The following is a 23813-nucleotide window of genomic DNA, read 5'->3' as shown; positions in this document are numbered from 1 at the left end:
AGTGTAATCAGTAGACCACACGTCATCTTTTTTTACTTTCATATATTTCAAGGATCACTGCTACTGAATTGAAATCACATCATTAGTCAATAGGGGGGGGGGGGGGGGGAAGTGCTAAAATGATCACAAGAAATGTCTCAGTATCACATTCCTAATACACAACAATTTAAAAAATCTTTAAAAACTCATTTATTTCAACTTGCTTTCAAAAACCAAGATATGAAACATTTATAACTCGTTACATACACTCCACTCCTTCTAGCTTTTCCCTCCCCCCTTCCCTTTCCCTCCTTCGCCCACCCAATCAAATTACATTATTGCAGTATTTTAGGCACTTGATGTATGACTAGTTTTTTACTTAGTTATGGTGTTTTGTTTTCTGTGATGATTGTTATTTTTATTCTTCTATTTTGATATTCTTAATTTTTTATTTTTTAGCTTAGTTCATTTAATTTCATGTTTATTATGTATGTTTTATAGTGTAAACCGTTTTGATTAAATTATATTTGTAAAAGCGGTATATAAACACTTTAAAATAAATAAATAATGAACACAACTCCTCTCTATCTGTTTATTCATTTCTGCTCCCGCTATCTGCAGGAGACTTTGACAAAATGCGGAGGGATCAGGATGAGCAGAAGATTGAGGTGTCACAGCTTCTGAAGCACCCTCACTATGACTCTGACACCTTTGACAATGACATTGCCCTGCTCTACCTGAAGAATGATGTGACCTTCACTCAATACGCCATCCCCATCTGCCTTCCCAACTCCAATCTAGGGCGCCTCCTGACGCAGGAAGGAGAGGTTGGGATGGTGAGCGGATGGGGAGACATCCGCTACGATGGTCCCTCCAGTCGCTTCCTTCTGAAAGTGAAGCTACCCACGGTGAGTCAGGAGACCTGCAGGAAATCCACCCAGAGGATCCTCACTGACAACATGTTCTGTGCTGGCTACAAAACCGAGTCCCGAGACGCCTGCAAGGGGGACAGTGGTGGGCCATTCGCTGTATCCTACCGCAACACTTGGTACTTGATTGGGGTTGTTAGCTGGGGTGAAGGCTGTGGTGAAGAAGGAAAGTATGGCGTCTATGCACGGGTCTCTAACTATATCCCATGGATACAGACGACCATTGAAGAAAGAACTGGGGCACATGAGGCATTGCCCAACCTAAATTAAAGTGCATCTCCTTGAAGTCGGAGGTGCCAGAAAGCTGCCCACTCACCTGGACTGTGCTATCTCCATCCACCAATACTTGTGTCAGGAGGTATGGCATTACAGTTCCTAATATACTGATATCAGCTATAAATCCTTCAAGATTTGGTAATTATTGTTGAAGAATGCCTTCTCAATTCTTTTCTAACCCTTCCTCTCATGCTCCCCCCACCCCCCCGCCCAAAAAAAAAAAAGAACCATGGAATGGTAAAAGGAGACTCCAGTCACAAACACCAGCCTATACCTGCAGAAAAGAGGCCCAAACACCTGTCTCAGTCCTCTTCTTCTGATATTTGCGTGCTGCATCCTAAGGTGTGCGGCAAGGGAATTTAAGTGCTTGATGGAAGAGGCCCTACCCATAGTTGCTGTCTATGCAGTTCAGCTAAGGTGCTGAGTTACGATTATAATTAATTGCCTATAGATCATGAACATGCTGAGGAGGTTGCTCCAGGCTCGCACTAATAACTGTGATGTACCCTGAACTCCTTGGCTGTTTTCAGATTTCTCTGTGGCAATGCAGTAAGTCGAGAAGCTCCTTGGCCTCAGTTTGATCTCATTGCCCTAAAGTTCCTGCTGATGGGAATATGAAATTCTCTCTCTGTGGTAAAAGGACTTGGTTGAATAAACTGCATGGCATGCCCGCAGTGATGTGATGTTCACAATAAAACTTTCATTCCTACTTTCAACTGTTTTGCTGGTTTTTTATTATTTACTTTTATCTTGCCCCGTATAGGACTGCCAACCCCGCCCAGAACTCCTTCACCTGTTCTTCTCCCGCCCCCATGCCTCTAGTCCTTCCATCGACCTGCACCACACTGGATCAACCTGGAATGTTATAGATCCCTACGTAGGACCTACACACTAGCAAATACCTTAGCTTGGTTACACATATAGAACACAGACATTATCCAAATACAGAATAAGTTCACACAATTATAAATAGAAATGTAGAAAAAAAAGAATTTCTCTTTTTTGTGCTGTCCACTGCATCTTCACTTCCTCTGCTCCTGTGCCCTGCAGAGAGGAATGCGTGTGTAAGTGTGTATATGGGCGGCAGGGGGAACAAGAGGAGAGGACAGGCTGGATTAGGAAGCAGAGTGCTCTTCAGTATTTGTTCCAGGCTTAACCCTTCCCCTCCTATCTCTCACTGAAAGGATGGGAGGGACCGGCTTGGAGAGCAGATTGGCTCTTCTTTGTGCTGTCTCTGCTCCAGGCTCACCTCCTCCTCCTCCTCCTCCTCCTCTATTATTCCCTGCATGTTTCCTGAAAGAGGAATACCTGAAACAGGAGGCAGGGGGCCGTTCTCTGCTGCATGAGATTCTGGGCCCTGGCTAGTACAGTCATCAGGGCAGAGCCCTGTGTGCTCATGCAGGGGGATCCCTGCTATGCCCATAGGTAAAAGCAGCCCTCTGATGATGACCCCTGGGACCTGATGCCCAGAATAATTGCTCTGCTCACCTCCTTCCTACCCTTAGTCCTGGCACTGAACTTCTGGGTCCTTGGGGTTTTCACCTGAACTCAAAGTACTCTTCACTCTCAAACAGTGTTCCAACATATTTTACTCTCTAATCAACTTCTTCAGCAGTAACAACCTAACAAAATACATTTACTTGGGGATGAATCTGTTTCCTTCATTTTGCATTCACAAGCCACGCTCTTTTAGGATCCCCTTGCTCCTTACTGGCAGGATCTCTAAAGGATATCAGGCACCCCTTGGTATCTGATATCCAAAGCTCTGCTCTGTTGCGCTGTAGGACAGCAGGAGCATTGGTAGGCACTTAAAAGATCCAGGGCAAGGGCCCGTAGGTCCTTCCCCCAACCCCACGGTTTTGATAATTAAACTGAAGATACAAGAGTACAGATACAGGGACAGTGCTATACCGGGGTACAAATTATATCGCAATGACAGAGAGGAGCACCTGGGAGGCGGTGTGGCGCTTTATGTCCGGGATGGCATAGAGTCCAACAGGATAAACATCTTGCATGAGACTAAATACAAAATTGAATCTTTATGGGTAGAAATCCCTTATGTGTCAGGGAAGACTATAGTGATAGGGGTATACTACCATCCACCTGGTCAAGATGGTGAGACGGACAGTGAAATGCTAAGAGAAATTAGGGAAGCTAACCAAATTGGTAGTATGGTAATAATGGGAGACTTTAATTACCCCAATATAGACTGGGTAAATGTATCATCGGGTCACGCTAGAGAGATAACGTTCCTGGATGGAATAAATGATAGCTTTATGGAGCAATTGGTTCAGGAACCGACGAGAGAGGGAGCAATTTTAGATCTAATTCTCAGTGGAGCACAGGACTTGGTGAGAGAGGTAATGGTGGTGGGGCCGCTTGGCAATAGTGATCATAATATGATCAAATTTGAATTAATGACTGGAAGAGGAACAGTATGCAAATCCACGGCTCTCGTGCTAAACTTTCAAAAGGGAAACTTTGATAAAATGAGAAACATTGTTAGGAAAAAACTGAAAGGAGCAGCTACAAAAGTAAAAAGTATACAAGAGGCGTGGTCATTGTTAAAAAATACCATTCTAGAAGCACAGTCCAGATGTATTCCACACATTAAGAAAGGTGGAAAGAAGGCAAAATGATTACCGGCATGGTTAAAAGGGGAGGTGAAAGAAGCTATTTTAGCCAAAAGATCTTTATCCAAAAATTGGAAGAAGGATCCAACAGAAGAAAATGGGATAATGAATAAATATTGACAAGACATTGATAAGACAGGCTAAGAGAGAATTTGAAAAGAAGTTGGCCGTAGAAGCAAAAACTCACATAAAAACGTTTTAAAATATATCCGAAGCAGAAAGCCTGTGAGGGAGTCAGTTGGACCGTTAGATGATCGAGGGGTTAAAGGGGCACTTAGAGAAGATAAGGCCATCGCAGAAAGATTAAATGATTTCTTTGCTTCGGTGTTTACTGAAGAGAATGTTGGGGAAGTACCCGAACTAGAGAAGGTTTTCATGGGTAATGATTCAGAGGGACTGAATCAAATCATGGTGAACCTAGAAGATGTGGTAGACCTGATTGACAAACTGAAGAGTAGTAAATCACCTGGACTGGATGGTATACACCCCAGAGTTCTGAAGGAACTAAAAAATGAAATTTCAGACCTATTAGTAAAAATTTATAACCTATCATTAAAATCATCCATTGTACCTGAAGACTAGAGGATAGCAAATGTAACCCCAATATTTAAAAAGGGCCCAGGGGCGATCCGGGAAACTACAGACCGGTTAGCTTGCCGTCAGTGCGAGGAAAAATAGTGGAAAGTGTTCTAAACATCAAAATCACAGAACATATAGAAAGACATGGTTTAATGGAACAAAGTCAGCATGGCTTTACCCAAGGAAAGTCTTGCCTCACAAATCTGCTTCACTTTTTTGAAGGAATTAATAAACATGTGGATAAAGGTGAACCGGTAGATATAGTATACTTGGATTTTCAGAAGGCGTTTGACAAAGTTCCTTATGAGAGGCTTCCAGGAAAAGTAAAAAGTCATGGGATAGGTGGCGATGTCCTTTTGTGGATTGCAAACTGGCTAAAAGACAGGAAACAGAGAGTAGGATTAAATGGACAATTTTCTCAGTGGAAGGGAGTGGGCAGTGGAGTGCCTCAGGGATCTGTATTGGGACCCTTACTTTTCAATATATTTATAAATGATCTGGAAGGAAATACGACGAATGAGATAATCAAATTTGCAGATGATACAAAATTGTTCAGAGTAGTTAAATCACAAGCAGATAGTGATAAATTGCAGGAAGACCTTGTGAGACTAGAAAATTGGGCATCAAAATGGCAGATGAAATTTAATGTGGATAAGTGCAAGGTAATGCATATAGGGAAAAATAACCCATGCTATAGTTACACAATGTTAGGCTCCATATTAAGGGGTCAGAATGCAGATGGGCAGGCATCCGCCACTGTCTTCCCCCCCACAGTACAGGTAATCTCCATATTAGCCATTATGAGGCAATGATTGGAAATAATCAGGTCTTCTATAGAGACTTTCACAAAAAAGGGAAGCAGACTTTCCTGAAATCAACAAATCTATCCTCGACCATGAAGCGTGAGCCCGAGCCAAATGGGTATATTCTCGCTTCCCAGGATTCAAATATCTCCAAAGATCTACCAAATGTAGTTGTTTACAGAGAAATGGAGGGCCTTTCCTGTCACCCATAGGATGCCCACTCCTAGAGGGGCATCTAATCAAAGGCTGGATCCACAGTGCAGTTCAAATCACCCCCCAAAATTATCGGACATTGTTCTGCTAGGGAGATATTAGTCACCAGATCAACGAAGAAAGAGTGGTCATATGTGTTTGGTGAATACAACGAGACCAAAATCAAGTTGATCCCCATAAGCTTCAATGAAGCGACCTTTCGGATCAACTATCTGTTGACTCTGTTTAAAATCTAACATCTTATGAATGAGAACTGCTACTCCACAACCTTTTGTGGACCCCGCTGCAGAGAATACCTGCCCAAACCCTTTCTTTCTTAGTTTAGCTGCTTCATTCTGAGTGGTGTGTCTCTTGCATAAAAATCAATTTAGCATTTAGATTATGCAATCTAGACAATATTTGTTCATGCTTTATGGGTGTACCAAGGCCTGAAACGTTACACGTTACTATATTCCAAGCCATGGTAATAAGTAGTGTATGATACAATGCCAGACCGGTTCCTTTACATTCCCTTGTAGCGCATGGTGCTCTGGAGTAATAAAACTGTCATTCTCTATCCACCCTTGTACAACCAAGACCATCATACAACACATACTGACAGACAGCATTGCTGGAACATTTAAATCTATTGTCTGACATCGCCCTCCTTGTATAGCTATTCCCCCCTCAACCTCCAAAAAAAGAATAGGTACACGCACACTAATACACCCCTTACTGCTATTAAATGCCCCCCTCATGAAGCTAGGAGTCATGTACGACCAATGTGTTCAGTCATCTCTCAGTCCTAAAGGAAAGTGCAAAATGGTAAATAAAATAAAACAAAAACGAGCTTCTCTAAGCCTTTGCACATAATCCAAAACAAAACAAAAATGAGCTGTTATGACCCGAAGTCCTTCAGTGTTACATTAAAAGAAAATACAGAAGGGTCAACAGTCTTTTCTCCCCCAGGCGACATTGAGGTGCGGCAAAATAATCAATAGTGGAAAAAAGTCCCAAAAAAACAGAAACACCATCAGATCATGCCTCTCCTTCAACAGAGGTGAAAAATATCCCGCTCTGACTACACGATCCCACCTTCAGTCATATATGGCGGTTTCCTCATCCGGTCTGCTCTGCCGTCAGTGTTGGGATGGTAGCCACAAATTCCTGGGCTGATGAGACGTCCTCAAAAGTCTTTGGCAAGCCTTGAAATCATATTTTCAACTTAGCGGGGTAAGTCAGCGAGAAGCGGACTTTCTTCGTGACTAACTCGGAGCATACTGGGTTAAAAGCTGTACGTAGTCCAGATACCCACAAGGAAAAATCTTGGAAGATAAGAATTTTCTTATTTTAATAGGTGAAATCTCGGTCCCTGTGATAATGTTGCAGGATAGCCACCTTGTTGGCATAATTAAGTAATCGGGCGATGACGACCCACGGTCTAGAGGTGATTCCCTCTCGCGGCCACAGTCCCAGTTGGTGCGCACGTTCCACCAGACCCATAGACTGGGCCTGTAATTCCGGTACTTGCTTCCCCAGCCAGGACTCCAAACTACCGAGGAGATCCGCCTCAGCGATACTTTCTGGAAAACCTACGAAGCAAAGAATGTGCCTCCTAGCTCGGTTCTCCATATCGTCAATTTTGTCCTCTTGGGCATTACTGGTTGTTTCCAGAGCTATCACTTGGCATTCCAGCACCCCGACGTCATCTTCCAGCAAAGTCGTTCGCCCTTCCACTCGTTCCACTCTATTATCAATTTCAAGCAGAGAGGAATGGACTTCAGCGATCTGTTCCGAGATTTGTTGTAAGCGAGCTTCTAACGCTACAATTGCCGCCTGGGATATCTTTTCTTCTAAGGACACATCTCCAGATTGATCTCCGGCCTCTGAAGATTTCGGCGCCATTTTAGCTTCCGGCTGTTTCTGTTTCTCTTTTTCCTTTCTCTGAAGCTTGGTAGCCATATTCTGCTTAAAAAAAAATATTGCACCAGTTCTGAGCAGTTTGTAGCAAATCTCCCATGGTCTAGGTACAGAATTGCAGGTTTTGCACCACCTCCATCTGTTGGAGACGGAGAAATACTGAGGAGATTCAGGTAGCACACCGGAGGGTTAAGAGGCTGTGTCTACAAAACTTTCTCTGTCTCAAATTGCGGGAAGGGAGGCAAAACCCAGGAGGAGTCTGGATTGATCCGGGTACGTACAGGGAAAGGTTTGTATTTTTGCCGATACCAACAAAATCTGCAACAAGGTAGGTGGCCAGGAAGGTATGGAAAACATGAGAAGGAATCTAGCGAAGCTTGAGGAATGGTTAGGGACCTTCGTTTTCAGGTTTTATTTTTCCTGGGAATTTCAATGTATAACAAACAAAATCAGTGGAAAAATGGCTTTTCCACCAATTTTTCTCCTGTGTATTATCTCATACTTAACATCCAACCCCCCCCCCCCCCCCATGTCTTACCACCAAGCTTTGTAATAATCTTAATTTGTCCTGCTTTCAAATAATTTTTAGCTTTTCAGTAAAGCGCAGTTGCTTACCTGTAACAGGTGTTCTCCTAGGACAGCAGGATGTTAGTCCTCACAAGTGGGTGACATCAAAGTTTCTAGCTTTGATCAGCACACTGAGCATGCTCAGCCTGCTGCTCTCCGCACATCCTCGCAAGGCTCCCCTTCAGTCTTGTAACATAGATAAAAATACGAGCGAAAAAATAAAACAAAACAGAAGGAGAACCCAACTTCATTGGAAAGTGGGCAGGATTCCTGAGGATTAACATCCTGCTGTCCTAGGAGAACACCTGTTACAGGTAAGGAAAGGAAAATTGGTTCTTACCTGCTAATTTCATTCCTGTAGTACCACAGATCAGTCCAGGTTTTGCTTCCCCTCCAGCAGATAGAGCCAGAGAACGTTTACTGCCACTGCCACTTAAGACTAGAACACCCTCCCTTCAGAGAGCCGTAGTGACAAGAACCATTACCTTGGTGAGAGTCCTGGGTGCAATAATTAGACCAAAGGGGAGAGCGCAGAACTGAAAGCGATCGCCCAGAATCATGAACCTCAGATATTGTTGGTGATCCAATCAGATTCCGATGTGCAGGTAAGCCTCGGTAAAATCCAGAGAAGCCAGAAACTCTCCTTTGTGGACTGCCACAATCACGGAGCACAGCGTCTCCATCCAGAACCATGGAACATTCAGTGTCATGTTCACCTTCTTTAAGTCCAGGATTGGGCAGAATGTGCCTTTCTTCTTTGGAACGAAGTAAATGGAGTAGTGTCCGGATCCTGGCTCGTCTGGAGGGACAGGGACAATGGCTCCCGACTGATGGTGAACCTCACCACGAGTTCCTTACGTCAATACGAGCAGGGAGACACGAGAAATCGGTCTCTGAGTGGCCGAGCAAACTGTAAAGCGTAACTGTGCCTTATCACACTTAAGACCAACTGGTCCGACGTGATCTTGTAACACTCCTCGTAAAAGAGAGTTAGGTGTCCTCTTATCTGCAGAACCGAAGAGTGGACCAGCCTCGTCCCTCAATGAGAGGACTTGGTGCCACTGCCTCTCTGGGAGGATCCATCCCTGCTGGATCGACGACCTTGAAAGGACTAATACCAAGACGGTTGTCAAGCAGAGACTTGTCTCGGAGCTGGACTTGAGAGTCTGGGCCCTTGGAATCTTCGATTACCCTTGAAGCAGGAATGAGAAAATGGGAAACTCTTGCCTTTCAGCCTGTCCTCAGGCAACTTATGGACCTTGTTCTCTCCCAGAGACGATCATTTTCTCAAGATCCTTGATGAAGAGTAACTTTCCCTTAAAAGGCAAAGATCCCAACTGCGCCTTGGAGGAAACATCAGCCGACCAATTTCTCAACTAGAGGAGGCATTGGGCCGACACTGCCGACATCCTAGTCCGAGAAGAGATCCTGAAAAGGTCATATAAGGCATCAGCATGTACGACACGATGGCCTCCAGAGTTCCGCCTGGAGAGCCTCAGCCTCAGAAAAAGACTTGTCACCTTGCAGCTGCTGAACGCAGCGAAGACCGGCTCACAGCATGAAACTGCCACACATGGTGGCCTGAGCGTCGAGCATGGAAACCTCAATGATCTTCTTGAGGTGTACTTCTAGTTTTCTATCCTGAAGATTCTTTAAAGCCGCTGCTCCGGTGACCGCAATGGTGGTCTTCTTGGTGACCGCAGAAACTGCAGCATCCAACTTGGGAACCTTGAGCAGGTCGAATGCCTCCTCAGGCAGCGGTCACAATCTGTCCATCGCCCTGACCTTAAACCGGTGTCCAGAGTATCCCACTCCCGGAACAGAAGAGCACTCACTGACTGAAGTATAGAATGGGAAGGACTTTGTGGAACCCTGGAAGCCAACCATGACCGGGTCTACCAGCCCCAGATTGGAATCTTGAGGCGGGACGTCAATGCCCAACTCTTCCAACACCGCTGGAATAAGTGGGCTTTGCTCCTCCTTATGGAATAAATGGACCACCTTTAGGATCATTACCCTCGAGGGATGTCCCCTGCAAGAGGGACAGATCCGGATCCAGCAGACCGACCCCAGGCCCTGACTCCTGGGAATCTGCTCCCTGGGCCCCTTCTGTATCAGAGGCAGTCGAGGAAGAATCTGTGGCAGCTGCGGGTGCTGCAGCCCTCAGGAGCCGCTGGACCCTAAGAAGAGAGCACGCCGGTGCCGCTGACTCCAGCTGTCCTGCCGCGTTCCGCCCGGGCGGAGGAGGACCGGGGAGCAGCTGGGTCAGCGGGGGACTGGAAAGTGTGGCGACACTTGTCTGCGAGCCAGATGCAGCCCTCAAAAGAGCCATATCTGGCTCGCGAGCCATGGGTTCCCGACCCCTGGTATATAGTGAGAAGGACTAGCCAAATGGTGAGTGCAATGAGCCTGGAAACCAGAAGATCAGCGTTCAAGTTTTGCTTCTGCCACTTTCTGTGACCCTGGGCAAGTCATTACATACTGTTGGGTTGTTTCTGGTGTGCACATACATTTGTAAGTTCTTCATGGCAGGGACATATTGTACTCTTTTATACATTTGTTGTATAATGCCCTGGTTTACAGCACAATCTATTCAATAAATAAAACTTGTCTCTCTCACCTAGCCTTCCTTTTCTTGACGGTTTGCTTGCATTAGATAATTTTCAGCATTTGCCAATCCAGGTCTACAGCAGTCATCTGATAACCAAAAGCACAAATAAAACTACAGAAATGCAGTGAAAGTTCATGAAAAGAAGTAACTTTTGCTGAGTGTATTCAGGACCCTATCAAAAATACTGAAGTCAAATAAGAAAACAAGAAGAGGCTTTTACACGGAAATGTCTAGACAAAATAAATGAAATGAAATGGAGGCCAAGTTCACAATTTAAAGGGAGTAACAGCTTCCCTTAATACCTGTGTCTGTATGAAAGAAAGGGAAGTGTTGCAGCAGACTTAGCTGATTTGGCACTAACAAAAGTGGATTCCCATACCAATGGCAAGACATGTCCCACAAGCACCCTGGATGAGCTCTTAAATCCCAGCATCCTGCAAAATCAAAGGACAGCCAAGCCAAACAAAAGAAAAACAGAACAAGCTTTTATTGTCTAAAGTCTGCAAACAATGAGCAATTCATCTGTACAAAGTACACAACAGCACAACTTTTAAATACAGCCTGGGAACAAACTCCCCAGATTTCACAGTCCTCAAGACAATAGGAGATACCAGAAAATGATGAACCAATGTACAGGTAACAAAAAAAATTCAGGTTAAAAAATGGAGCAGGCTCCAAAGAGAGTCCAGAGTGTAGGTATGGGAATGAGGAGATATTTTCTCTGATCAGTCACAATGGCATTTTGTTGCCTTCGATGCTTATTTTCACAGCATGAGAAGATTTGTTCTTTTTTCGGATGTCAGTGAATTTGCGCATCTGTTTGTCCAGTCTACTCACTCCTTTCTTGGCGCTCCCTTGGAACTGTAGCAAAAAAACAAAAATTAAACAAACCCAATGTTAGTGAAAAGCAACAATGCCAGTAATGCAGGTTTGCAGAATATCCATAAGGAAAATGTATGCGATACATTTGCATACTGGATATCCAATGTATGCAAATATATCTCAAACATATTCACAGTGAATATCCTAACAACCCCACTGGCTGTGGGGCCCTGAGGACAGGTGTGGGAATAATTGAAATAACCTCTACACAGCATAGAGCACAGGTAAAATAATGGTGGTAACTGTTATTCTAAGAAATGGGGGCGGATCCAGGAATTTGCTCCAGTTTCCTTCCTCGCGCTAACACTGGAAGTTTTATTTGGTTCTGCAATGCTTCTTGCCTTCTTCCAGTTAAGCACACTCAACTGTTCAAATGATGTGTGAAGACAATTATGCTCAGTGAACTGAAATCCTTTCAACAAACCAAGGTGTTTAACAAGAAGTAGGGAGGAAAAAAAGCACAAGCTTTTTCCTGCGAGTCAGTGCATGCAAATCATTGTATCAATCAGTAGTGGCCAACTTCTGTCCTCGCAAGCCACAAACAGCCCGGGTTTTCAGGATATGCACCTGAGTGCACTGCCTCTATTGTATGCAAATATAACTCATGTATATTCATTGTGGATATCATGAAAAACAGACCTGTTTGTGGCTTTTCAGAACCCGCATTGGCCACTCCTGGTTTAGATAAAGGCATGTTGGAATGGATACAAACCATTCCCAACTGATGCTTTCACTGGCCAGATGGCCTCTGTTGTTGTCCTGAATATTGCCAAAAATACAAATAGATGCACCCGTCCTTTACTATAAATGTTTACATTTTAATAGACCACGATAAAAGAATAGGGACACAGAACAGTAGGAAAGTAAGGGACAGCAGAGTTGGAGGGCATAGTCCTATGCATGACAGCAGTATGTATGACAATAGTGGTGGTGATAGTGGGGCATGTGCGACAAGGGGGCAGGCTGAAGAGTAGTGTACTATGCATGTGGGGTGAAGGAATGGGTGGGATGAAATGATGCAGTAAAATAATTTTGCCGATTTGTGGCTGCCCTGGAAAAATCAAAGCTTCCTTCTCTTTCTGTGTTCCCTTACCCAGGAAATATCTGTGCTTAAAGGATGTATTTGCTCAGCCTTATGGTGTCTTTGGCAAGGGCTTGTGACAGTGCATTTCCTAAGCCCTACCAGGGTGCTTGCTATCTGGGGGCAGAGATTATGGATTTAGCATTCTCTTGTTAAACCAGACACGATCATGCAGAATTTAGAGTCCGTTCTGCAACAGGTCACGATGCAATCAAGAGCAGAAGTTTCAAGGCTCCAGTTAGCAGAAACACACCTTGTTCTACTACACGAGAGCGTAGTTTAAGCACATGCAGTAGTCACACAAGCCCCTGAGAGATACCTCTCAAACTTGAGCTACCCAGTGCAGAGGTCACAAGGGCATCCTGTTGCCTTCAATGCTGAATTTGATGGCTCGAAGTGTTTTGCTAAGTCTTTTCTGTTCAGCAAATCGTCTCTTGTGTTTTTCCAAACGACTTATACCTTTCCTAACAGCTCCAAGCTAGAGACATTTCAGTGAATGAAAGGAAATGAGAGGAAAATAAAAAGCACAGAAAGGTAATAACTAACCAGTACATCTTGTCTCATGATGGTAGCCTGCTATCAGTATGAGAGAAAAAAAATAAAGAGCATGAAAACTTTGATCCAGAGGTGATAGAGAGGGGCCATAAAATACTATGATCTCTTCACCTCTCATAACCATCAGAAATTAGAAGAATATGACATACAATATTAAATCTCTTTCCCTCCAATCCATTGCTTACCCGGGATGATTCCATGTCAACATTCCATTTTGGTCTAACCACATAGTCCTTATTTGATGGCATTGGCACTCTGGCACGAGCACAGAACCCTGGGTCACCAGGTCGCAGCGCTCTGAAGGAGGAGAATACGTGTAGGTTTTACAGGTGGTCACAAAGCTTGCAATGTTTACTACTGAGTCTTTACAAAGACCAGCACTTACTTTTCCTCTCCAGTCAGCACTTTCTCCAGGTCCCTGCGAGGTGTCTGTCCACCAGAACTGCAGACAGAGAGAGAGAGAGTGAGAGAGTTAAATCTTGTAAACATACAGGGAGATCCTGATGCTCCTCCAAAAGACACACTCTAAAGGCTAAAGTACCTGCAGTCATTGGGGAGCCCCGCTGACTGTCATTAGCATACTCCACTATTGATTTGCTTGGTAAACTGCAAGCCACAAAATAAAATGGATTTATAAAATACCTTGCACTCAGACAGGACTGCAATTGTTTTACAGGGCTTTTGATGGTCCAGCAATTTTGCACTACAAACCTTTGTTCACAACTTTTCACCATTTTTAAACATTCGGTTGTAAAAGCAGGTCCTCCAGAATAAAGTACATGCGTACCCTGAGTTATGATAATATTATAGGTGTCACCATTGTGCACTGGCTAAGTCTCCCTCCTCCCAGTGGCTGTGAAAGGAAAATTGGTTCTTACCTGCTAATTTTCGTTCCTGTAGTACCACGGATCAGTCCAGACTCCTGGGTTTTGCCTCCCCTCCAGCAGATGGAGACAGAGAAAGCTTTGACTGACTCTGCCCTATATCATGAGGTGCCACCTGCAGTCCGTCAGTATTAATCGATATCAAAGCAGAATTCCACAAAAAAAACTAAACTACCTAACAAAACTTAATCAGGACTACACGTCGCTCGGGTTAGGAATGAACCCATCCAACTCACGAACCGCAAGTGGAAGCAAAACCCATGAGAACATCTGAGAACTTGCCAAAAATTGGAAAACTGTATATACTTATCTACAGATTGCACGAAAACCAGTGAACAAGCGGACTCTCTGTAACCTCTACCAGAAATGGGCGGGACTCTGGACTGATCCTTGGTATTACAGGAACGAAAATTAGCAGGTAAGAACCAAATTTTCCTTTCCCTGTACATACCCAGATCAGTCCAGACTCCTGGGATGTACCCAGCACTGTTTTACTCGGGGTGGGGATCCCTGAGAGTCCCGCTCGGAAAACTCCTTCTCCAAAGCCAGCCGAGCCTGGACATCCAATCGGTAATGCCGGGCAAACGTATGTAATGACTTCCAAGCCGCTGCCCTACAAATCTCCTGTGGGGAAACTTGACACTCCACCCACAATGTTGCTTGCGAACGAGTAGAATGAGCCCTGAAGCCGACTGGAGGTGACCAACAAGTGAGAAGATACGCTGACTCAACGGCCTCTTTCAACCATCAAGCAATAGTGGCTCTAGATACTTTATGCCCTCTTCTGGGACCACTCCAGAGCACAAACAGATGATCCGACATCCGGAAACTGCTGGTTACCTCCAGGTAACACAACATAACGCAGCACACATCTAACTTCCTGAGCTCCCTAGAAGAGAGAACAGAATGGTCCAAACCTGGAAAAGCTGGAAGCTCCACCGACTGATTCAAATGAAAAGAGGAAATCACCTTTGGCAGAAAAGAAGGCACAGTCCTCAAGGAAACTCCTGTGTTGGTAATCCTTAGAAAGGGTTCCCTGCAGGATAAGGCCTGAAGCTCCGATACTCTGTGCGCAGAAGAAATAGCCACGAGAAACACTACCTTCAATGTAAGATCCTTCAAAGTCGCCCTCTTGAAAGGCTCAAAGGGCGCAGCACATAAGGCTTTGAGCACCAAGTTCAGACTCCAAGAAGGACAAGGGTTCCTGAAGGGAAGATGCAAATGCTTTGCTCCCTGGAGAAATCACGCTACAGTCGGATGCGCCGCTAAAGACACGCCGTTCAACTTACCATGAAAACAACCAAGGGCTGCTACCTGCACCTGAAAGGAACTGCAGGACAATCCTTTAGCCAAGCTGGCTTACAAAAAGGACAAAATATTGGACACTGAAGCCCGCATAGGATCTAACTGGTGCTCCACGTGCCAAGACTCAAAAACACCCCACACCCTGAACACAGGCCAGGGAGGTAGAAGTCTTTCACGAACGCAGAAGTATAGCCACTACCGCATCTGAATAACCCTTGTTCTTTAGACGGTGCTTCTCAAAAGCCATGCAACTAGACAAAAGCACTCTACCTCTTCCAAACAAACGGGACCCTGACCGAGAAGGATTAGCAGATCCCGAAACCATAAGGGGCTGTCCACCATCAGACTGACCAAATCCGCAAACCACGGGTGTCGTGGCCACTCCGGCACCACTAAAATGGCCTCCATCCAGTGAGTCTCTATCTGTCTCAGTACTCTGCCGATCAGAGGCCAGGGCAGAAACACGTAGAGAAGAACGTCCTTCAGCCCAGGAATTACTAGGGCATCCACCCCTTCTGCTCCCCGTTCTCGCCTCAGAGTGAAAAATCGAGGGGCCTTGGAATTTCGAAACGTTGCCATAAGGTCCACCGCCGGTCTGGACCTCCTGTTGCATATCCGCTGAAAGGCCTCTTCACATAACTCCCACTCTCCGGGGTCAAGGCGATGACGACTGAGAAAAGACGGCTTGAATACTGTTGACCCCGGCGATGTGAGAGGCTGCTATGCTGATTAGATGTTGATCTGCCCAGATTAGCAGTTGCTGTGCCTCGAGCGCCACCGGCTGGCTTTTGGATTCTCCCTGATGATTGATATATGCTACCATGGTCATGTTGTCGGACAGAACTCAGACTTTCCCTGCAGGAGGGGCTGGGGAGCCAGCAATGCCAACCGCACAGCCCTGGTCTCCAGACAATTGATCGACCACTGGGCCTCTGCCCTGGAACATTGGCCTTGGAATGATGTCCCCTGACAAACTGCTCCCCAGCCGGAGAGACTGGCATCCGTGGTGACCTCCGTCCAATTGGGAACTTCTAGAGGTACTCCACGTCACAAATTGTCCACCAGTAGCCACCAATCCAGACTGGACCGAGCCGCATCTGTAAGGGGAAAGGGAAGGTGATATTGTTTGGAAACCGGGTTCCAGTGGGAAAGAAATGCGGACTGTAGTGGTCTCATATGAGCAAAGGCCCAAGGAACCATTTCCAGAGTGAAAGTCATTGAGCCGAGGACCCTCAAATAATCCCATACTCTTGGAGTATGATTGGCCAACAAGCCTTGAACCTGTCCTTGCAACTTGAGAAGGCGGTGTTCGGGAAGAAATACCCTCTCCTGACGAGTGTCGAACAAGGCTCCTAGGAAGTCCAGCGACTGGGAGGGAGCCAGGTGGCTCTTGTCGAAGTTAATCACTCAACCTAGGGACTGGAAGAGAGAGCGGACTCTGTGAACCGTCGAACAGCAAAGAGACTCCGTCTTCGCCCGAATTAGCCAATCGTCCAGATACGGATCGACTAAAAGACCTTCCTTCCGGAGTTGCGCCGCCACCACAACCATAACCTTGGTAAAGGTCCTGGGAGCCGTGGCTAGTCCGAATGGTAGAGCTCGAAACTGAAAATGTTGTCCCAGGATGCAAAACCTCAGGAACCTCTGGTGATCGGGGCGGATTCTGATGTGAAGGTATGCCTCGGTCAAATCCATGGATGCAAGGAACTCTCCCTTGTGTACAGAGGCAATAACCGATCTGAGGGTCTCCATGTGGAACCTGGAGACTTGGAGACAGTGGTTGACTCTCTTGAGGTCTAGAATGGGCCGAAACATCCCTTCCTTTTTTGGCATAATAAAGTAAATGGAGTAACGACCCCTCTGCTGCTCTGATCGAGGGACCGGAATGATGGCCCCGAGATCTTGCAAGATGCTGCAGCGTGTCTCGTACTGCTTGAAGCTTCTCTTCGTAGGAACAAGGGGAGACAGGAAACCGATCTCACAATCGATGAACAAAATCTAAAGCGTAACCTTGACTTATCACCTTGAGGACCCACTGGTCTGAAGTCCACCTGGTCCATTCCCCGTAGAACAGACAAAGTCTGCCTCCTACCACTGGAACCGGGGAATGGGCCGGCCCTGCTTCATTGGGCGGACTTAAGTCCCCCTGCTGCATGGGGGTTCCCAGGTCTTCCAAAATGACGTCCACGTATGGACTATGACCAAGACTGCTGTCTGTCCGAAGATTGTCTCACAGGAGGGCCAGAAAATGCCGAGAAGAGCGGAATCTCCAATTAGCTCGAAAGTGGGCGCACGAGGAAAAGGAGTTATGATCCCTGGGCCAATCCTCCAGCAGCTTATAGACTTTGTTCTCTCCTAAGGACTGTATCATAACTTCCAAGTCCTTTCCAAATAGCAGCTTACCCTTGAAGGGCAGAGAGCCGAGTTGTGCCTTAGAGGATACATCCGCCGAACAGTTTCTCAACCAAAGGAGTCTACGGGCAGAAACCGCCGACACCATGGATCGAGCCGAAGTCAGCAGGAGGTTGTATAAAGCACCAGCACTGTAGGCCACTGCTGCCTCTAAGTGTCCCGCCTAAACCATCTCTTCCTCAGAAAGGGAAGGATTGCTTTGTAAAAACTGTACCCATCGAAGTCCCGCTCGCAGGGCAAAGCTGCTGCACATGGCAGTCCACATTCCTAGGGCAGACACTTCAAAAATCCCCTTGAGCTGTACTTCCAATTTGCAGTCCTGAAGATCTTTAAGGGCCATGGCTCCTGTCACCGGAATAGTAGTCTTTTTAGTGACCGCAGACACAGCGTCAACTACCTTCGGGATCTTCAAGACCGCCAAAGCTTCTTCTGGTAAAGGGTACAGTTTGTCCATCGCTTTACCGACTTTCAGTCCCAAATCCGGGGTATCCCATTCACGGAACAGTAAGTCGGTGACAGAAAGGTGGAAGGGAAAGGATATAGTCAGACCCCTGAGGCCCACCATCACAGGATCTATATCCCCCATCCGGGCTTGCGGGGATTCAATGCCCAATTCTGCTAAAATCGCCGGAATAAGAGAACTTAGCTCATCCCTCCGAAAAAGATGGACCACCTTGGGATCATCTCCATCCGCCACATGAGGATTAGGACAGCCTTCCTGATCTGGATCGCCCCCGAGATCCTCCCCTGGAGAGGGTTTGTCCCGGGGACCCTGCTCGTCCGGATTGGAGTCCTCAGAGGTAGCTTCCTCCTGAGAGCGAGCCGCTCCGGACCTAAGGGGACACTTAACCCGCGGACCTGAGCCCTGTTCCAGGGGTCTCAAACGTTTGGATAGATGGGCCCTAGGAACCGTCGTGGAACCACCCCCTGGGCGTCTCTTATGTGCCTTCCGCGATTTATAGACCTTATGCAGGAACCTAATAAAATCTGTAGAAAAGGATGATGATGAGGAGGAGTCTGAGGTCTCCTTGAGGCCGTCCTCCCTGGTGCCTGCTGCTCCTGCCCGCGGCACGCCCCCCTGGGGGCTGCCTGCTGCAGGGACAAGGGAGGGGGATCCGTCCTTCCCTGCATCGCCAGCTGCGTCGCTGCGCGAAAGGTGCTTAAAATGGCTTCCGTTCCCTCGCTGAGCGGGAAAGTATCCGGAGAAGGAGAGCTGAGGCACAGACTCCTTCCTGAGGTGCGGGCCAGCCGAATCGCTGCCTTCATGGCACCATTTGACGTGCCCTCCCCCTCTTGGGAGGCACTCAGAGCCCAGGCCATCCCGGGGCAGGCCGCATCACGCAGCATCGGCGAGGGAAAGAGGAAAGAAGAAAACCTGCCTCACCGGCTGCGAAAGTCCCCTCTTCCCCCATGCGGAAGTAAAAATAGTGCCGGACGGACACTTCCTTCGCGGCAACTGCCGGGAGAAATTTCTTACTTTTTTTTTTTTTTTTACTTAGCTGCTCTGCGGGTCCTGCGCTAATTAGGATGAGTGAGCCGGGCTCCCCGGTATCACCCTAGCCAGGAGTGGATGCAGGGTCCTCAACCTCCCCAACTCCGGCGGCCTCAAGAACTAGGGGGGATGGTCCTCTCAGAACCTGGCAACCCCCTGGGAGGCAGGGAAAACGTCTGCTTAAGCTGTTAGATTCGCATTCTTTCTTTTTTTTTTTTTTTTTTTTTTAAAGAGCCAGTCCTGACCAACAAAAACCTAAAGCTACCGTAAACTGCCTACTTTTTACTCTTCTTTTTTTTTTTTTTAAGGCAAACTACCACAGACTGCAGGATTTTGCACCTCCAACATCTGCTGGAGACGGAGAAATACTGACGGACTGCAGGTGGCACTTCAGGATATAGGGCAGAGTCAGTCAAAGCTTTCTCTGTCTCCATCTGCTGGAGGGGAGGCAAAACCCAGGAGTCTGGACTAATCCGAGTTTGTACGTTTCAGCAGCACTTTGTAGGTTAATTTCAAGAAACATTATACTTGATATTCCGCAAATTCCAATAGGCACAAGGTGGATTACAAAAAAAAAATAAAAATCAAATGTACAAAAAATCTTAAAATATGGAAATCCAGTTAAATTAAAAGCAAACCCATAAATCCCCAGCAAAAACAAAAATAAAACCCTACAGGACCCAAATAACTTCCAATCCCCCTACTCTCCAACAAATAAAAAATAAGACAAAATCACCTCAGGAGTAGATGGCCTGACAGCACATTTTTGGCTCCCAGACTCTGTAAAAGCTTCCGCAACAATGAAGGAACAATATTATTGCTACGCAATTACTACTGAATAAACTGAATGACTGATATAAGGTAACAAACAGGAGACTGAAGTTTGGGTATCAGGAATTCAGCTGATATGGCACTTCGAGGCCTGAAAGCTTTCCATAAAGCACTACCTGCTCAGTCGCCTTCGCTGAGGCATCTGCTCAAGGTCTCTCTGCTCTCTCTCCTCACGAGTCATTCCTTTATAGTTTGATGTCAGGCCAAATATGGGACGTGACCACTCATCTGTGGAAAGAAAGTTTGATATGCTGACAATATGCATGTTCAGGACATGAAGAGTTGCACATTTTCAATCCCTGTGGCCAGCTTGCAGTTTTCTGTGGATTTTCCCTTTGAAAATTTGGGACTGGCAGTGTGGTGGAACTGCCGGCATTTTTGTACCCACATAGTTTACACCTGCTTTACCACAAAAGTATTTATTTATTAAATAACTGTATTAATCGCCTTACTGTTAACGCCCAAAGCGATGTACAATTGTAAAACAAAATACAATATACAAAAATACAATAATGAAAATACAAAGTGATGGTTTTCTTAGTCAATTGGTAGCATCTAAAAAGTTCTGTCAGTTGAGATTGTTTAATAGATCTTTTTTCGGCTTCTGTCGCGATTTTGTGGAACAGTCTCCCACTTGATATAAAAGCAGAAACTGATTTAAAGCAATTTCAGAAAAAAACTGACAACATGGTTGATGTCTATAATCTTCAATTAATCCCATAATGAGTAACTGTCAAGGGTTGCTAAAATGGTTACAAGAGCTCGTAATGTGATCTATAACACAAAATTAAGGAGATCTAGTGGAAGAAATTATTACTGGTCTATGGTGGTATAGTTATGTATTACTTTAATGTTATATTGTATTTTTGTATATTGTATTTTGTTTTACAATTGTACATCGCTTTGGGTGTTAACAGTAAGGAGATTAATAAATGTATTTAATAAATAAATACTTTTGTGGTAAAGCAGGTGTAAACTATGTGGGTCCAAAAATGCCTGCAGTTCCCACCACCCTGCCAGCCCCAGATTTTCAAAGGGAAAATCCACAGAAAACTGCAAGCAAGCGGGAGACTGTTCCACAAAATCGGGACTGAAGCCGAAAAAAGATCTATTAAACAATCTCAACTGACAGAACTTTTTAGATGCTACCAATTGACTAAAAAAACCATCACCTCTGAACCAACCCATATTTGACTGTTAATTGTTATAAGTATGAATGTCACTTTGTACACCATTGTGATCTATACAATGGAACGACAGTATATAAAATGTCTAAATAAAATAAATAAATAAATTGCATGAGATTTCTTGCTGCCTCATGCCATTTTCAGACAAAAGTGCAGAGATTTCATAATGAATTCTCTGCTCATACTTTATTTTTATTGTTAACTGCCTTGATACAGTAGCAAAGGGCAGTATATCAAATAAACAGGTCGATACTGTAAGACCGCGGGAGAGCGGACGAACGCCCGCTCTCCCGGCGCGCGCACCGGCCCTTTGCCGGTGCGGGCGATTCAGTATTTAAATGAGGTGACGCGGGAAAAACGGGGAAAAGGAGGCGCTAGGGACACTAGCGCGTCCCTAGCGCCTCCTTTTTGTCAGGAGCGGCGGCTGTCAGCGGGTTTGACAGCCGACGCTCAATTTTGCCGGCGTCGGTTCTCGAGCCCGCTGACAGCCACGGGCTCGGAAACCGGACGCCGGCAAAATTGAGCGTCCGGTTTTCGGCCCGACAGCCGCGGGCCGAATTCAAATTTATTTTTTTTTTTTTTACTTTTGGGGACCTCCGACTTAATATCGCTATGATATTAAGTCGGAGGGTGCACAGAAAAGCAGTTTTACTGCTTTTCTGTGCACTTTCCTGGCGCCGGAAGAAATTAGCGCCGACCTTTGGGTCGGCGCTAATTTCTTAGAGTAAAATGTGCGGCTTGGCTGCACATTTTACTTACTGGATCCCGCGCGCATACCTAATAGGGCCATCAACATGCATTTGCATGTTGAGGGCGCTATTAGGTGCCGCGGGTTTTCCTCCCCTTACTGAATAAGGGGTAAGGGAAAACACGCGTCCAGAGCAGGCTGACAGTGCGCTCCGACGGAGCACACTTTACTGTATCAACCTGAAAGTAACTAATCTTCCTCACTCCTTTTTAATGATGGGCCAAAGCACGCACATTGTCAAACACCACGCATGCATCTGTATGCTGACTGGAGAACAATTTTCAGCACATGAAGTTTATAAGAAAATTGGTTCTTACCTGCTAATTTTCGTTCCTGTAGTACCACAGATCAGTTCAGACAGTGGGTTGAGCCTCCTGTCCAGCAGATGGAGACAGAGAAAAACTAAAAGGGTATCCTATATCAGGACAGAGCCTACCCTGCATCCCTTCAGTATAAACGGTATCAAAGAAGATAAGTATAAAGATAACCCATATAAGATCAAGCAAGCAACAAGTAAGTGATAAATATGAACAATTCAAAACTCTGTAAACAATCGCTCTTAGATAAAGATATCTATCTAGTAGATGCTTCCGGCGCCTTAATGTTCTGATAGGAAGCAGACAGATGCTGTGAAGAAAACAAGAGGGAAAAAACTTCAAGCAGACGTAGCAACAGTACACGGTACTACAAGAACAAAAATTAGCAGGTAAGAACCAATTTTCCTTTCCATGTACGTTCCCGGATCAGTCCAGACAGTGGGATGTACCAAAGCTTCCCTAAACAGGGTGGGATAGAGACAGTCCCGCTTGAAGCACCTGCCTTCCAAAGGAGCCAAAGACTGGCGCCTGCACATCGAGGCGATAATGATGTGCAAAAGTGTGCAGAGACTTCCAAGTAGCCACCCTGCAAATTTCCTGCGGAGAGACCGACTGACTCTCTGCCCAAGAAGTAGCCTGTGAACGCAAAGAGTGGGCCTTTAAGCCCTCCGGAACCATCCAGCCCCGACAGATATATGCTGACGCAATCGCCTCCTTGAGCCAGCGAGCAATCGTAGCCTTAGAAGCCTTGTTTCCCCTATTTGGACCACTCCATAAAACAAAGAGATGATCAGAGACTTGAAACTCATTTGTAACCTGTAAATAGCGCAGGAGTACTCTTAACATCAAGGCGCCGCAGGTCACCACCAGGAGTGTTAGCAATGTCCTCAGGAGAAAAGGCAGGGAGCTCCACTGACTGATTGACATGAAAGGACAACACCACCTTCGGTAAGAACGACGGTACCGTCTTAAGGGAGACCCCTGAATCAGAAAAACGGAGAAAGGGATCCCTATAAGACAACGCTTGGAGCTTTGACACCTTCCTGGCGGAGCAAATAGAAAAAAGGAAAACTGTCTTAAGGGTTAGATCCTTAATCGTGGCCCGCCTGAAGGGTTCAAAGGGTGCTTCGCAAAGAACTTGAAGCACCAAATTAAGGCACCATGAGGGGCAAGTAGCCCGGACAGATGGATTTAAATGTTTGGCCTCCTTGAGAAATCGAATGACATCCGGATGAGCCGCCAGTGCGTAACCATCGATATTGCCTAAGAGGGACCCGAGTGGAAACCTGTACCCATAAGGAGTTGAAAGACAAACCCTAGGACACTCCATTCTGTAGAAAGGAGAGGACCTGGGGTACCGGAACCTTGCGTGCCAGCACTCCGGACTCAATGCACACATTCTCGAAGACTTACGGGCTCGCAACAGAGTAGATATAACTTCCTCTTTGTACCCCTTCTTTCTTAGTCGCCGCCATTCAAACGCCAGGCCGCTAGACAAAAGCGATCCGCCTGATTGAAAAATACGGGACCCTGACGAAGAAGGCGTGGAAGATGGCCTAGTCGGAGAGATCCGTCCGTCGCGAGGTTCACCAGATCCGCATACCACGGCCTGCGGGGCCACGAGAATTAC

At 46.0% G+C, this 23813-nt stretch overlaps 2 protein-coding genes across 4 annotated transcripts in view; one reads left to right on the top strand and one right to left on the bottom strand.

Annotated features, from left to right (window-relative positions):
• The window catches only part of PROC (protein C, inactivator of coagulation factors Va and VIIIa), a 111729-nt gene extending 109829 nt beyond the window's left edge, over window positions 1-1900 (top strand). Inside the window, exon 16 of the mRNA XM_029617319.1 lies at window positions 601-1900. Within this exon, the coding sequence (XP_029473179.1) occupies window positions 601-1178 (578 nt within the window). The 3' untranslated portion in view covers window positions 1179-1900. The remainder of the gene's footprint in view (window positions 1-600) is intronic.
• Window positions 1901-10953: 9053 nt separating this feature from the next.
• Window positions 10954-23813, bottom strand: part of IWS1 (interacts with SUPT6H, CTD assembly factor 1) — a 121732-nt gene continuing 108872 nt past the window's right edge. For 2 of the 3 annotated variants that reach the window (XM_029615129.1, XM_029615127.1), the window contains 4 exons: window positions 20048-20159; window positions 13393-13449; window positions 13193-13304; window positions 10954-11350 (listed from right to left, as the gene is read on the bottom strand). In XM_029615129.1, coding sequence (XP_029470989.1) covers window positions 11219-11350; window positions 13193-13304; window positions 13393-13449; window positions 20048-20159 — 413 coding nt within the window. In that variant the 3' untranslated portion in view covers window positions 10954-11218. Of the gene's footprint in view, window positions 11351-12771; window positions 12931-13192; window positions 13305-13392; window positions 13450-20047; window positions 20160-23813 lie in introns of all 3 variants that reach the window. The other variant, XM_029615128.1, reaches the window with a different exon arrangement.

This window comes from Rhinatrema bivittatum, chromosome 9 (assembly GCF_901001135.1).
Source record: "Rhinatrema bivittatum chromosome 9, aRhiBiv1.1, whole genome shotgun sequence".
Taxonomy (NCBI): Eukaryota; Metazoa; Chordata; class Amphibia; order Gymnophiona; family Rhinatrematidae; genus Rhinatrema; species Rhinatrema bivittatum.
This window is presented reverse-complemented; position numbering and strand designations above follow the sequence as displayed.